The 17,364-nt window shown below is 35.8% G+C and overlaps 1 protein-coding gene across 2 annotated transcripts in view; it reads left to right on the top strand.

Annotated features, from left to right (window-relative positions):
• Positions 1–5,673: 5,673 nt before the first annotated feature.
• Positions 5,674–17,364, top strand: part of LOC128233653 (hemicentin-1-like) — a 28,177-nt gene continuing 16,486 nt past the window's right edge. For both annotated transcript variants that reach the window (XM_052947438.1, XM_052947439.1), the window contains exons 1-2: positions 5,674–5,761; positions 9,767–10,111. In XM_052947438.1, coding sequence (XP_052803398.1) covers positions 5,686–5,761; positions 9,767–10,111 — 421 coding nt within the window. In that variant the 5' untranslated portion in view covers positions 5,674–5,685. The remainder of the gene's footprint in view (positions 5,762–9,766; positions 10,112–17,364) is intronic.

A 17,364-nucleotide genomic window follows, 5' to 3' on the forward strand; every position in this document is an offset into this window, starting at 1 on the left:
ACGGGAAAAATAGGGTCAAAATATTCGTCTTTCTTTCTGCTCATCGTTAAGAAGATGGGACACCGATCGCACGCATAATATTAGCATGCCTAGATTCTAGGTTATATTCAGATACACAACATTTGCACAAATTGCATTTGTATAATTTCTTTCCCGAACGGTTTTCCTGTTATCAGTTTGAGTAATTTCGCGTACCCATGCAACGTCGCGTTAAGTCCTAGGCGGCAGGCCCGTTTTTGGCGATTCATACACGTTGTTTTCACCGACTCTGGGACGTTTGTGCTTTTTAGACACAAGTCTCCTAGAACATTACGCCGCATCACGCATTATAAACTTCCGGGTTGCCGTTGGTGTCATTCCCGTTGTAGCTCAATGTTAAATAACGGAACGTTATTCCTTCCTTAACGTTGTATCCTTAATTTGGATGAGTGTCCTCACTGAGTGTGTGTTGTTAGTGTCAATACGTTCAGCAAACGCGTTTCTGGGGACGTATGATGTTTGGTTCAGTGTATGCGCTGCTTTGCAATAGGGATACAAAACAAGCCAGTTTACTTACCACAGGTAAATGCTCGCCCTACTGATTGCATTTTCAGATTCAAAAAATGCGTAATGATGTAAATGTTTCTGCTAAGATCGGATATGGAGTCTTAGAATATGTTTTCAAAACGTTGGCAAATTTGGCACCAAATTCCAGTTTAATAAGCGTTTTTGTTTCGCGTTTTGTTTCGACATAAAAGTGCTCCCTATTCAAGATATCATTGAAATTAAATTTCTTTAAGAAACGTTTATATTTCAATACGTTGTTCAGTGTTAAACTTTCGAATTAAATTTATATTAAAATGATATGCAATTAATTCAATTTCTTGTTGATTAAATAAAATCATAAAATAATTGTGGTTCATGAACGTTACGAACAACATTCGTGCATAAAGACAGCTTCAGCCAACACTTTCCAAAGTACCAAATATTCATATTCTACAAGATGACCAATGATGACTTGATCAAAAGGAGATTGAAGAAAAATATGTTCTATTTTAAATCCTGACCTTAGTAGCTAGATGTAACCCAGTGTTGGCATGACTTCAAAATACTGTTGACGTCATTTGAACTCATAACCATACAACTTATGATGAAAAATGAAACCGGTTGTGGTTTCATTATTTATGGCTTAAGCTTATATTGTTTAACATTAAACTGTATTAAAGTGATGCGACGTTTAAACAGAGCAGGCATTACTCACTTTTATCATATTTTGGATATATAGTGTAGAAACTTGTTTTTTTTTTGCAAATCGCAAACGTAAAGAAAGTCTAACAAACAATCATAAAATAATTATTGTCCCAAGAAAATAGGGACGCCTTGAAAATAACTGTAATCTCAGTGACAGGGAAATAAATCATGTATTGCAGTTCTTTTTGCAAATATTGCTTTTTTAACAATAAGTGTCTGAATGTTAGGGTTGTTTTATATCCTCGCTTTGGTGCATCACTTTGTCTCGTCCGTCGGTCCGTCCGTCGCTGAACATGGGAACACATTTTGCCTAGAGACATAAGCTTCATGCTTTTAACAAAAATAGGTTTTAGTGTGATATGAAGCAAACGTTATGAGCTACTATCGGATTTTTGTTCAATAATGATATGCCTTGCTGCAAACAATCTTAAATATATATTTATATATATATAACCCTATTTTTCCACATGTATAATATATGTTAGATCCTCAATTGTATTAAACCATATTTTATAAGCCCAGTTAATTATACAGTAAACATGCATACAATGTTTATATTTATTCAGTATCTACTACAATCGGAATAGAGAAAGACTCTTCCTGAAACACTCAGCTTACTGTCAGTTATATCAGTTTAATTTGCTTCCTTCAATTTGAATCTTACAAACGATAACATCTTGAAAGTTAATGATGCACTTACAAAGAGGATGTTTACTGCAAAGTATATACACTATCACATCAACATAACTCGATTTTAAACTAGGGGTAACCTCAAGCGAATGAGTGAGAATGAAAATTATAATGTTGTCAAACGAGTCCATATTAATACGGTTTAAACAAAATAAATTAGCACAGAAAAATATGTAATTATTGACGTTAACAATGCAGTAAGTCATTTCATTTTGAGTCAATTGGCAAGAAAGTTTGTATCAGCTATTTTGTCATGGTCCCCTGTTACCAAATATTCTTCCTGATCTATACTTGATATCGGGACTATTAAACGGGACAAAACTCGAAATACTTAAAAAGGAAATATAATATTAATTATCTCGGAAATAAGTTCAACAATACTTGTCTCCATACAACAGTTTATTATTTGGAAGAATATGGCCTGGCAGTCGACAATAGTTTTCAATGTTCAATAATAATCAAACTTCAAGGTCAATCAATTATAATATAAATCAAATATCAATCAATATTGCAATCATTGTTTCTACATACTATTTGATATATAAATAAATATATGATGAATAAATCGAACAATCAATCAGTGTGTGTAAAAAAATTGAGTCATAAATGCTACGTTGGAAGGCAACATTTTGTTTCGAATGAAGACGTTAAACAAAGAAAACTTCACTAGTTCTTTACCATTTTAAATGAAACATAGCACAGTCTATACCGCTTACGGAGCCCCGCCTTCGAGATTTTACCTGACTTTGATAGAGAGTTTAATTTCTTAAAACACTTCGACAAACCTTTTCACAAACCGGCCGTCTGACGGAACACTGTTAAAACATTATTTTGGAAACAGTTTTGTCTAAGTGTTTGATAAAACTAGTCACCTTATCAAACTCCGGTAATATAACGACGGGGCTCTTCAAGCGGCATAGACTGCCCTTTGTTTCATTTAAAATGGTGAAGTTAAGGAAAAGTTATTCAGTTTCAGTCTTCATTTTAAGCAAAATATTGCCTTCCGACGTAGAATGTAAGACGTAATTTGTGTCTTGGTATACACGCACTGACAATATTAACTTGTAATCCAACACGCCCAAGGCCGTACGTACCAATAACTGTACACACGACAAAGGAATATACTTATATCTGTTGGTGATTCCAAAAAGTATGAATAAGGTAGTCAATGCAGTCGATTATATCTAATTCGTTTGTCATAATTAGCACTTAAAATTATTCTAATATGAACTTTATATTTTCATGGATTAATTGTCAAAAAAATTCCGCCAATGAGCGCCAATTCCCCTCACGCCAACAATACAAAATTTAGACAAACATTCTAATTAATGTTACTTAGCATGCCATCATTGTTGACCACACTTTCACAACAGGACCAATAGCATTTTATTCTGTCGGGTACATCGGTATCGGGCTTTTTTTAAATGATTCTAGAGCCGATTGAAGGGTTGCCAAAAATTTATCATTTCATCGGGTAAAACAGACCAGGCAATTTGTCGTTGAAGTCAGAATTTTTGAAGGCCTTATCCCCATGCTGTTTTACGTAAGGAATCAGTGCTGTCTTCCATTGGACCAACCTCCCACCTAACATAGTGGCCTGCCCTACCCTGGAGCAGTTCAATCAGGCTGTCTGCCAGATTAAACATGTCTCGCCATAGGGAACTATTAAAACTCTTTTCATTTTTAAACTAATCTGTACCACCTTATTTTAACTTTGTTTTTAAAAAGTACTGTTTCTTTCACAACTTTGACTAACATTCTTGCAGCTTGACGCGCAAATTTCTAGGTCCTCAGTAGGAGTTTGACATTAATGAAAGATAGATAGATAGATAGTGCCCTATTTACAAGATCTCTGGATTGTTCCATTATTTTGTCGTTAAATGAATACCGCCAAATCAAACTAAGAAATATGCACGAATAAACTATGTTAGTATACGGAAACAATTGCATCAATGCAATAATTACATCTTTCATGTTTTTACGGAGTAGCCCACAGTTCTTGGAGCCCAAATCAACCCCCGAAATGAATAATCAAGTAGTTTTGAGTAGGAGTGCAATGACAATTTGTAATGTTCAGTACCTGGCTGTATCGAAAGCCGTGCACACCGGCCCAAATGACCTTACACCATGACAGGTCAAGGTGCCGTCCCATGGCCGTCCTATTACATACGCCTCTGTCCGTTTGATAATTGACGAGCCCAGAAAGTTATAACAATTATGGGATTATTTTATCAAGTCGAATATACCGCCTGTTGGTGCTATCTCTACTTGACCATCGGCCCATTAGTTTTATGTCCTCAACGGGTATGTTCAACCTACTTGCTAAACTTGTACCACCGATTCTCAAAAAGTTGCTTTTAATGTAAGCTCTAATTCCACAAAATATAAGGCATTTCATAAACATTGCTCTAAACTGATATTTCGGCAACGGCTCCCTACTAAAATGACAAAACAACGTACCATCAATGTTAGGACGTACCAATAAATACAACTTTACCGCCAGTGCAAGGTTTAGAGTGCTATCTGAAGAATGTGTTAATATCAATGAAACAGAGTTGCAATGGCCTGTTTCTGAACACTTAATGAGAAGTGTGCATATGCATTCGGTTAATGATATATCCGAAGTCTGTGCCACCTTCTTGTAGGGACCTGCTTTCCGATCTACTGCGATTTTCCCTACCCTAAGAAAACCAAAAAATGCAATGCTACAAAAGGGAACGCTTTTAAGATCTGATTTAGAATATAAATGGTAAAAGGCATTCTTGTGTCTTTTACGGTGCGATTCCGCCGTAAACCACATAACAATTTTTTTTTAATTTAGACAAATGTGCGACAAATTAATTAAATGCGGAAATGCTAGCAGTCAGCTAAACTGTATACGTGTAAAAGGTTTTTTAAATAAATATAAGGGACGACTATTAACTTGCTTGGTGTTTTTAGAGACAAACTGATTTAACATATACTAAACTTCATCATTAAATATGTACAAAATGCCTGCGGATATGGCGTCGGCTGGTTATCCACATTCGGCGCCAACTGACGAAACGTTTCCCACTGCATCCGTGAAATAGAGTCAACAAGTTTAGTATTAACACAAGGAACATGTACAGCCTTAATATGAAATCTAAATGGCATAGATCACATAACGATTGGACGGACGAGGGACTTATCAATAAAATACAGATCACCAAGATTAATGCCTAATAAATCAAAATTCCCTTTGGAAACAAGGTAACAGGCGCAATGCATTTTTAAATCCATCTTTTTCCATTCATATGCCTTTATCTAAGCGTCTGACCATGTGGACCGCATTATCGAAATCTGAGTAATGAACCTTTGCTAATTCTGGGTCAATGAAATCATGTACACCTTCTAAATAAGGGTATGAAATGTGTGTGATCAATCTGAAACCACCTGTACGTTTTGGCACAAGGCCAATACGCAAAACTCTTACATTTTAAATTGGCTTATTAACAAACGGTCCTGACATTCTCCCAGCCTCTATTTTCATTAAAAGTTTTTGCCTAACAAAAGACTCATGACCGTTAACAGATTTCATTTTTAATTCATTACGTTTTAGCAAACCTATCAACATTCTAGGAAGTAAGCCAATTTCAGTTCATTTTTATCAGGCATCTTTAGTCCATATAAATTGATCTTGTGATGAATATAAGTGCTCTAGCGAGAACATAAATATTAAGTAGCACTTAACCTCCGTAATTACTTACTTATAGATATACAACTGTGTGTTAATTTCCTTATTTTATGTGTGTGGAGAATCATACATGTGTTTATAATATGGAGATATTTCTATTATTTGGAACTATTCTTTGCAGCCAAGGTATCGACTATCTTCTTTAAATTATGTATAGCAGATGAATTAATGATGCGCTTTAGTGATATTAGTGCAATGATTCTGTGCTTGATTTGCGTAATGCTTAGCAGACAGTAGTGCAATTATAAGTGATTGTATATATTTAAACATGATTTTGTTTTAATAACACTTTGTTTACTTTTTATGATGAATTATGCGGATTTCTCCTTACATGGAACTAAATAATGTGGTCACAAAACCGAATAAAAACAAACAAATTACAGTTGCTGAATGCAAATATATTAAAGCATATGCTTCAAACTCTCCGGAAAAGAATGAATATATATCCTATTATTATACATGCATGAAAACCTATCCTATTATGAAACGAAAATATTAAAAATCATATACGTTAACACAATAAATAGTTTTTAGCACAAAGATATAAATGATTTTTAAAATGTGTTTAACACATATTGTTAGTTTTTTAAAATATTGTTTTCATTTATACGTAAAGAGGAAAGGGAATTAATTAAATACAGGTTTTAAAAAATCAGGACGTTATATTATTTCACAATCATGGTTATAGGCTGTTAGTTTAAGCTTACAATATAAATGGTTTGATGCTTCGCATTACCATTTACTTTGTATAAGTACATACTAACATCCTCAAATATTTTCAGTGACCTACATGTACTAGTGTGTTAACTATCCACTTCTTGAACCAGCAACTGTCTATATCGGTTCACCTTATTAATATCAATCAAGAGCGCATGCTGATTTACTGTTATCAATGCATAGTTTTGGTTTTCCAATTTTTAACCAGTGTTAATCATTTAACACGTGTTGATAGTATCGATAGTCCCCATGCCAGGACATTCATTTGCGTTCTGGAATTAAATGTGTGTTTTTTTTCTGTTACATTTTACAAATTATTCATATTTATGAAGTGAAAATCGGACTAACCTGATAACATATCTTATATCCATGATAACTGTGATACACAAGGGGGAAGTGCAAACTTGACAGATATGAAAACGTCTTATTGCATTGCCGCACCCGATGATAGTTAATGTAAGTGTTAACTGACTTATAAGTTTAATCATCAAACAAGAGCTGTCACCGAGACGGCGTGCTCGACTATTCCGCCGCTTTTCAGTGTAAGGATTGAAAATTTTGGCGAAACATGCATAGATCACTGTTAGATTAGATTTCAATGCAATACATGATGTGATGAGATATTAACATAAATGTATTTACATGGAACATTTTAACCACAATTTGTTAGTCTAATAATAAAGGGTCATTAGTTGCTAAATACAGTTATCTAACTTGGTTATTCAATTACGTTGGGTGGTTGAATACCATTGTATAAAGTCTCAATGCAATACAACAAAAAAATGCTGAGATATTATCCTATGTGTGCTAACATGAAATACCTTAACCAGAATTTAGTCGCATCATAAAGGGGCAAAAATTTTATAATATGAAAGATAGAGTTATAGATATGACGGGTCAAGGTGCAAAGGTGAGAGTAACACTTGTACCTAGAGTGGATTTATTTTGAAATGATGCATATATACACACAGGGTACAGTCGGTCGTGCCTGGGCTGTAACATTCATATTTTAAAAAATCCTGGCGCATGTGATTGGTAAGTATAAACGACGATTCGCGTGCAAAATCCACGCCTGTACCTCGATGGTCAAATGTCATACCTACAGGTTTATCATAATGGAATGCTGCATATAAGCATATACAGTATAATTGGTCGGGAACATAAATGCACGATGGGTAATTAAAATATAGTCCAAACTCTCTATGTCGATGTCGGATATCTCGACCTTCCGGTTATGTCGACTCTTTCATTCGGTCCAGAATTTATTTCTTCTTATTCTATATAAAATAAATATCTTTGGTCCGATTTTTCCATCTCTTTTTTTTTCGCTATGTCGACCTCCTATTTCAGCCCCATTGATCGAAATTTACACGTTTTACTTATCCCTTATGTCGAACTGTAGATCGAGTTGTAGGTGCAAAAGTTGTCATTAAGGTTTGCTGCATGTCACTTAATTACCGTGCGTGTGAAAATAACAAACTTTCATAATTGGAGGTTAATTGGTTAGTGAGAATTTTTAAAGTTGTCTTATTTATGTGTTTAATTAAAGAGACATTTATTGATTAAGCTGTACATTGAAACGCACAATTTAAATCGACGATGACATTATCGTAAAATTCGACATGTTACGTGACGAAGTAATTTCTTTATACTGTATGTAGAAAAAAACGGGCATAACATAATTTATGTGCTTTACCGTTTTCTTAAATATACAAGTGTATGTAATTGAGGTTTAATATTTGATATGTGTAATACATAAACGTGAATAAAATTAATTTGGCACAAAAAATCTGTAACTTTGTCATGCACGTTTTGATTCTAAAATAAACCGTCACTGGTCACACTATGTATTCGTTTACTATCGAATGCTGCATATAAGGACACAGAGTATAATTGGTTGTGTCCTTGCTGTTACTTTCTCTTGGATGGATATATTTCAAAATAACTTGCCACATGTTTTCGACATTCCAAGACTACGTGTCGCATGCTAGACCTGTGTCCCTACGTCTGAGGTCAAGGTTACACTTAGTTTTGTTGTTCTATGGAATGCTGAATATAAAAACATACGAGTGTAAATTGTTAAATGTGGGTTGTATTTTGATGTTCAGAGGCAATTTAAAATTACTTGCCGTATGTGTTTGAGGCTATGTTGCATTTGCAAGACCCACACTGTATTGTAGTCAAGTATAGAGGAATTCAATCCTATGGCACAAACATAATGACATGTGTTCTTGCAAATGCACCAGCCATATTGGTTAAACATAATGCAAAGGGGTCTTGCAAATGCAACAACTATTTTGGTTAGACATTATGTCATGTGGTTTTACAAGACCACCAGCCATATTTGTTAGACATAATGCCATGTATGGTTTAGCAAATTCACCAGCCATGTTGGTTAGACATCGTGTCATAACTGTGGTCTTACAAATGCACCAGCCATATTGGTTGGACATAATGCCATGTAGTCTTGCAAATGCACCAGCCATGTTGATAAGAAATAATGCCATGTGGTCTCTGCCAAGCGCCCGCCATCATTGAGCTAATGTTTCTTGTTAACACATACCCGACCTTTGATAAAGATTCTTGTATCTTGTATCTTGGTTAGATATAATGTCATGTGGCCTTGCAATAGTACCAGCCATGTTGGTTAGACACCATGCCACGTGGTCTTGCAAATGTACCACCCTTGTTAGCTAGACATAATACCATGTGGTCTGGCAATGTTGGTTAGGAATAATAAAATGGGGTCATGCAAATGCACCAGCCATGCTGTTTAGACATAAAGGCATGATTGTGGTCTTACAAAGGACCAGCGATGCTGTTTAGACATAAGGGCATGATTGTGGTCTTGCAAATGCAACAGGCATTCTGGTTAGACTTTTATTTGTTTTCTTCCCTTTTTCATGTACTGACATTGTTTAAAGATCAATGTCAAGTTCGGGGGCATTCGTCACATTCTGTGACAGCTCTTGTTTTTACAATTATTACTGCTCTTGTTGACACGCTGTAACTCAAGGCAACCTATGAACCCGGAGGAAACCGACTCGTTCAGCTTGGTGACTACCGACCAAAACTCAAATCTTCCTGCAAATCCTCAATAGAAAAACCGCATAGTTGTTAATATTTCAAAAAACCCTGCATGGTTTCCCTCCCAAATGGAGAGAGAATGTGCAAGAAGCATTCTCTCTCCAGAGGCGTCTTTGACGTTAAATGGATATTTACCTATACACTGTGGCATCCTTTAAAATGAAGGCCTAAATCCCGGCATTCAGTATATCACTTATTTTAGTACCTTTATTTATTAGATCATCGGGAGTGTTGCGGACAATTCTGTAAAACAAAATTGCCCTTTCTTTGATTTTGCAGGTTGATGAAAAAACGAATATTGAGTAACGTTGTTATACTATTCCACAGTGCTCAGCCAAACATTGTCGGGGAACGGGACGTCTGGAGGTTTCACAGTCAAAGAGAACGCATCCATTCAACTGACGTGTACCTCGTCTACTGATGTCAAGTATGTTACCTATTTTAGAAGAGATCCGTTTGAACGTAGTATGACCTCAGTAGGCTACGGCTCATCAGGATGTGGCACCGACCCCGTACCGCCGTCCTACATCAGCTGCTCATGTGTCAGTAGAAGAGAATACGTCTGTGTCATCGGAACCGTCACCAGAGCCATGAACGGGGACGTTTGGTTTTGTCTAACTCCAGGAGGAAATATACGTGACGACAGTGGGGATAAAACAATCGTCGTAACAGGTATGTAATATATCGTCGTACAAAATACGATATTAAACGGGCTCTAAACCGAGCGAAGCTCGGCAGAGCCCTATTACGGTCACACATAGCACTACTTTCGTTCAAAAGTTGCACATACTGAAAAAAAGACGTAAAGGTGATGGAACCAGTATTTTTCTGTCCATAAACTATATTGAGCGCGTGCATGCGGTACACCAAAATCATCAGAGCGTGACGACACACGTGACGGAAAAAAACAGGCTGATGAAATTTTATGAGACACTAGTTATTAAAATAATTCAAAATATGCTTATAAACAATTACTATGAATACTTTTGGTAGACTCACAAAGACAAATAAAACATATTATTATAGATTGTCTGAGATATATACTTTGTTTTCAGTTGTTTATTAAATATATTCATACGCATTGTTTACCATTCTATACGAAGGTCACACTTGACAGTTAGTAGTTGTCATTTTAAGCTTTAAAATCGATACTATCTAGATGTTTGACAGTTGTTGATCGGATAGAAATTGCGAAGAATTAATTCCTGTTGGATTACCAATTTTATTACGACCATGGATTATACCGGTACACATAGCAGAGCTTGTCACGTCAGCCAGGTATAATATGATTTTTTTTGTATAAAACACTTTTCAGTAAATCCTACAATGAAGATATCAATTTCATAAACTTATGACATGCGGTTGACCAGTTCAGAAATCGCTATGGCTGAGCGAGAAATTGTCACTGAAAAGATGGATGGGGTGCACCGTCTGTGAGCCTGAACAATGGATGTGTAAGATGTTTTGACTGAGATCAAAGGATGGGAACACCTTTCAATTACCAACATTGAAACTAAAAAGATATACATGAATTGTGTGACAGGTGAACTCTTGTGCCATGCAACACCACTGTTGTGTAAATTAAGAAAGTGGGCGGGGAGGGTGCGGGAGGGGTTTCCCCTCCTGCCAAGTAAAACCATGGCGGAGCGCAAGATTATGACTGAAAAGATCAATGGACGGTTGTGGTCCGACACCATGTGAATGATAAAGTTTGTATGTAATATTAAAATATTTAATATGTAAAAATATACGACCAAATATGAATTATTTGTTTATTATATGTATCATAGAGTACACAAACACATTTATTATAATTCTCAGACCAAGAGATCACCCAAGGGACCGAATCGCCCCAATCAGATAGCTCGACTGGCCACAACTGCAGTCCAAATACCAGGTAACTGAAATGCAACACCACTTTTTTGTGACAGATGTTATTAAATAAGAAGTTGGAAGGGGAGGGTGCGGGAGGGGTTTCCTCCTGCCAAAAAGACCCATGGCATAGCGCAAGATTATAACTGAAAGGATAAATGGACGGTTGCGGTTCAACACCATGGCTTTGTGCGCTATTTTGACTGTTAAGATGAATGGTTTTGATTTGATCCACAGATAGTGTGAAAGATTGTAAATAAACAGTGCCGAGTGACTACTCGTGCCAAGCAACACTATGGCAGATGAGAGATTGTGACTGAATATGTTGAGAGGAAGGCTGACACCATAAGAGTGCAAGATTGTGATTGAAAGACAAATTGGCAAATGTGGGTTGATGGTTTTGCTGTGGGCCACAGGTCGTGTGAAATATTGTAACTAAATAGTCAGTCCAGGGTGTGGAGAAGGCGAACTATCCTGCCAAACAACCCCATGACTGAGTGAGAGTTGCCGTACCCTTTCCATGAAACAACATGGCTTTGTGAGGGAATCATCAATGTTACTAAAGTACACTTACTTTACAGGTGCACCTGTATGTTATTAAGTTGTGCAATTCTTTATTCATACGTTCTGTTCTTTATATATTTTAAAACTTTAAAATGGAAGTGCACTTCTTACATAAATATAACTGCACCTCTATATTTAAGATGGAGTTGCACATCTTTAATATACAACTGCACCTCTATATTTAGACCGTCATGCCTTTTCTTAGACCTGCACCTTAAAAAATTAGGTGCAACTCCATTTTTTCAATTTACATCGCCGTTTAGTAATTTTTCACCCAAATGGTGAGTCAAACGTACTGGCTCTGCGATTCACTCAAATCTGCATGCAATAATGCATCAGTCAATTGCAACCACGCCCCCCCCCAAGGTCCGGGGAATAGTGGGGACATTGACATTTGGTCCAGCCAACCCCGGCTAAAATGCCCGCCGTGTGGGGACGAAGAGATGGTAAAATCCCCACCAAATGCCCCTGCACCCCACGGACCTTAGGTAAGGCCCATTCCCCGCTATATTTTAAGCGAAGACAAAACCACCGCATTCACCCGGCACTGCGGGCCACCTGAAACGTAAACACACTGCCCATTTCCCCGTCTATCCCCTGTATACACCCGGACCTGGAGTGGGGGGCGTGGTTACAATTGACTAGTGCATAAGACCCCAGCTTCTCGATAAATCTTAAATCATAAATCTCTAAAGCGTAACGGTCTTAAAAAGCTTGAACCCGTTATAAAATATTTCCATAAATTGGGGCAAAGAAACATGACATACAAAATAAAAAAGTCATGTACATACAGTGTACTAATGCTCAATAGTAATATGTTTGGTCATAAAGAAGTTGTGTTACTATAGTTTAGAACAATTAGATTTCAGTGTAAATCACTTGTGAATGGGATATGTAAGATTAGCACAAATTACAGACTTTTTTGTATTTCAGAATGTATCCATGCCACCTGGTTTTTGATATTACTGCTGTGGACAGATTTTCAGCAATGCAGGTATTGCCATGTTATGTATTACTGGAGGCAATACAGTTGGAAATAAACCAGACTTTTGTCAAGGTTTCCCTAAATTATATTGCCAGTATGTTTCTTACTCTTTGATATTAACATTCGCTTGTTACTGTATGACATTATGATCAGTGTTTATTTCAATAGCTCATTGATGAACTGTTTCTTTCCGAATTGAATTTCTTTCATGCCGTTTTTTTCGGCTTTGAGATAATATCATTTTCTAATATAACACTAATTTATTGTTTATTTAATATAGCCAGCCTGGTTGCTGAAGCCACAGAGGTATTCAAGGACAAGAACCAACGCTGATTAAAACATGGTCTAGTGATGGAATTCCATACCCGTTCTTTGCAAGGATTTTTTAGAAAGGAATATTGTCTGCAAGTAAGAAAGATTTCTAAGAAAGTCTGGTTTAAAGGCTTTCAAAATGCATCTTGGTACTCAATTAGTAAAGATTAACCTTTGAATTGTTAAAAAAGTTATTGCAAATCGTCCAAAAGACTATATATTTAATATTTGTGTCATATTTTTTATAAATTAATAAACTTTTCTGCACATTTATCGCATTAATGCACCAGTCAATTGTAACCTTGGACCCTCCAGGTCCAGTGGTAAACCGAGGGAAAGGGCTGTGTTTTTACCATTCAGGTGTCCCTGCAGTGCCCGGTGAATGCGGTGGTTTTGTCTTGGCACAAAATATAGCAGTGCGGGGGGCATTTGGCAGGTATTTTAACATCGTTTCTTCCCTGCAGGGCGGGGATTTTACCCTGGGTTGGCTGGACTGAAAGTCAAAGTCCCCGTTATTGTCTGGGCTTGGGGGGGGGGTGTTTACAATAGACTTGAGCATAATTCCTACATAAAAGGTTATGTATGTCTCAAATGAGTGTTTACAGGCATTTTTCATACTTTTACAGTAGAAGAAGATAGTCTTATTCTGTGTCAAACATTGATGTCTTGCTTGCAGAATATGATGTGCCATTAAGCTCCAGTTTGCTGCGGCTTTTCGCCCATGGCAGTGGTCCTGCAATATAGATCCAGGAGTTGCAGCTCTGAATCTAATATTTCAAAATGAAGATGTAAGTTAACTTTGTAGTACTTGTTTGTGTGTAAATGATTCCAAAAAGTGAGATTTATACTAATCAGGTGTAAATAAGCAACTTATAGACACTGGTTAAGAGCTGTAATCTTAATTTTAAGGCAAATATATCCTTCAAAACAGATACTTAAAGCAAACAAATTTAAAACTTAGCATAATTATGCTATCACTGCATTTTCTATATCATGTTGCCATCTCATACATGAAAACACTAGCAGTTGTAATGAATCTTTCAGTTTTGGTGTTTTTTTGCCATTCCCTTTGCTGCGCCATTTGTCCCTGGAAGCATTTCAGTTTGGCTCTATGTCATTTTTTATATAAACGCTAAGCTGATAAAGTGGAACTTTTTTATTTTGCTTTGAAAAAATCTTAATAGAGTAGGCAAGCCATTTTTATGATGCTGTCTTATATATATATATATATAAACTTTACTTGGTCAGATTATCCCAATGCATGAGGAAATAATGGCTCTTTAAAAGTTTGCGGCTTACCGATTGATGGAAGTGGCTATTTCTGCTTTTTATGAAAACACCACAGGTGCTTATACTCATTCGAAAACACCACAGGTGCTTATACTCATTCTGAAAGTGTTAAAAATATCATTGCCAAACTTTCAGTATGTGTTGCATACAGCCTGAAATTGAACTATATGAGTTTTGAAGTCTGTTTTTGCAAAAATACTCTATGAAAATACTGTTTTGAAGAGATACATTGTTAGCTCAAGGTTAGTGTCTATATGAAACATATACTAAGAATGACTGTGGTCTTAGGCCATATTTACATATTTTTAACAACAGTGACTTCATTTGTTAGTGTGATAGTCTCTTTATCTGCGTCAATGTAAACAAATTGACCCTTGTTTATTATATTCCGAGTTAGGTGTTAATCTGTTTCAGATCGGAATTCATCACTATATTACCGTATTCACCAGTAAGGTTTTATCCAGGATACCAGAGTGGCATATGGGATTGATCTCTTCAGTACTGTATTCACCAGTAACATTTTTTATCCAGGATACTAGAGTTGTCATATGGGACGATCACTTCAGCACCCTATACCAAAGTGCATTATGTATCTTGGATCGATGACTTCAGTACTGTAATCATCATGAACAATTGAAATCAGAGACAAGAATTGCATATGTATCAAATTCAGAGAAATGTGTCAATTTTCATGCAGAGTATTCCCCTATCAATAGATCAATACATCATAGTTTATTACAGTCATCTTGTCAGTAGGCTGCTAAACTCTTGCTGGTGGGGGTGGGGGGCAATTTACAATGTCTAAAATACAGTGACATTGTTAAAATTAAAACAAAGCCTAATACGTTCTGAACAATTAAGTGTATTGGCAAAGGATATACATTTTGTAGTTTTAAACTGAATGAGCTAATGAATGAGCTAATGTAAACATAATTATAGTACATTTTTGTTCTGATAATGTTGTTGACTGTTAAATTGCTTTATTGTGCATATATTACAAGTTTACAACATATATATATATGTTGAATAATCTATGTGCTTGTTTTTAGCTCACCTTAGCACAAAGTGCTCAAGGTGAGCTATTGTGATCGCCATGTGTCCGTCATCCGTCGTAGTCGTCCGTCGTCGTCAACAATTTGACTGTTAACACTCTAGAGGTCACAGTTCGGGCACTATCTTAATGAAACTTGGTCAGAATGTTACCCTCAATAAAATCTTGGACGAGTTCGATATTGGGTCAGCTGGGGATTAAAACTAGGTCACCTGGTCAAATTAAAGGAAAAACTTGTTAACACTATAGAAGTCACATTTATGACTGTATCTTCAGGAAACTTGGTCAGAATGTTAATATTGATAATCTCTAGGTCAAGTTCGAATCTGGGTTAAGTGTGGTCAAAAACTAGGTCAAATTGAAGGAAAAGCTTGTTAATACTCTAGGCCCCAATTTCTTAACTTCTTAAGCTTAACAGGCTTAATTTCAATTACTCAAATACATACTTGAATGGAATTTTGATCAATGAAAAATGGTTTAATTTATCTAACATATAGGGAATTCCTATCTAAAGTATAAAAACTCTTAAAGAAGTAAATATTATCCAAATTATTGAAAACCAAAAGTAGTGAGTTTAGCTTAATCCTGTTATAAGGGACTTAAGAAGTTTCGAGAAATTGAGGTCTCATTTACAACTATATCTTCCTGAAAGTTGGTCAGAATGTTTATATGGATTAGCTCTAGGCCAAGTTCGATCTTGGTCATGTGCGGTCAAAAACTAGGTCATTAGTTCAAATCATAGGAAACGCTTGTTAGCACTCTAGAGGTCACATTTATGACTGTATGTTCATTATACTTAGTCAGAATGTTTATATTGATTAGCTCTAGGCCAAGTTCGAATCTGGGTCATGTGCAGTCAAAAGCTAGGTCACCTGGTCATGTAATAGGAAAAGCATGTTAACACTTTAGAGGCCACATTTATGACCATACGTTCATGGAACTTGATCAGATTTTTTATTCTTGATGATCTGTATTGGATCAGATGAGCGATACAGGGCCTTCAGGGCCCTCTTGTTTTTTTAATTTTTTTTTAGATGTATAATTCAGTTTAAAGACTCATACTTTAAATAATTAAATATTTTCATACTTTCTGCATACATTGTTATATTCAACGATGGAATGGTGCTAACAACATTAACTACAAGGAATTTATATTCATTTCAAACTGCTGAGATGGTCAAACCATTTTTCCAGGTTATTTGCAGAACCTTAAAAATCTAAAATATACACAATGCTGTTTTACATATTAAATAGTTTAGTACAGGTTAATTGTCAGATAACTGTAATAATTAGTTTTAAGTAAACTCAATCTGTTTCGTTAACCTTGTTATGTTTAAAGTAGGAATCACTTATTTGTACTGTAAATGCTTGTATGATATTTAGTATTAAGTGAATTAATATACTTGTGTTTGTTATCAAACATTAAAATATTAAATTTGCTTTGCCTTGCCTTATCCTTACTTGTTATGCACCTTAATAATCCAATTGTTGTAGTCAAAGTCAAAGTATGTCATATAAAATGAATTTTGACTCTTGTTTACCTAAGAAAAAATGTACTGCATTAGCAGTTTCTGCAGTTGATAACATACCTAGAGCCCGTCTAAGGCAGTGCCTTATTTCATATAATTTATTATAATCGCAAAACGTATGTATTATCATCGTTACAGTTATGCTATATGAACTAAGGCATTATTTATATTTCATCTGGAACACACCACAACAATCATAACCAATCACAACGTCAGATTTCTATTATTGCTTATTTTAATTTATATGAATATACTTAATGTTCAAAGTACAAAGGCCATTCTAGTACTCCGATATCGCATGCACATGTTGAGAGTACCGATG

The sequence above is a fragment of the Mya arenaria genome, chromosome 5, assembly GCF_026914265.1.
Source record: "Mya arenaria isolate MELC-2E11 chromosome 5, ASM2691426v1".
Classification (NCBI taxonomy): Eukaryota; Metazoa; Mollusca; class Bivalvia; order Myida; family Myidae; genus Mya; species Mya arenaria.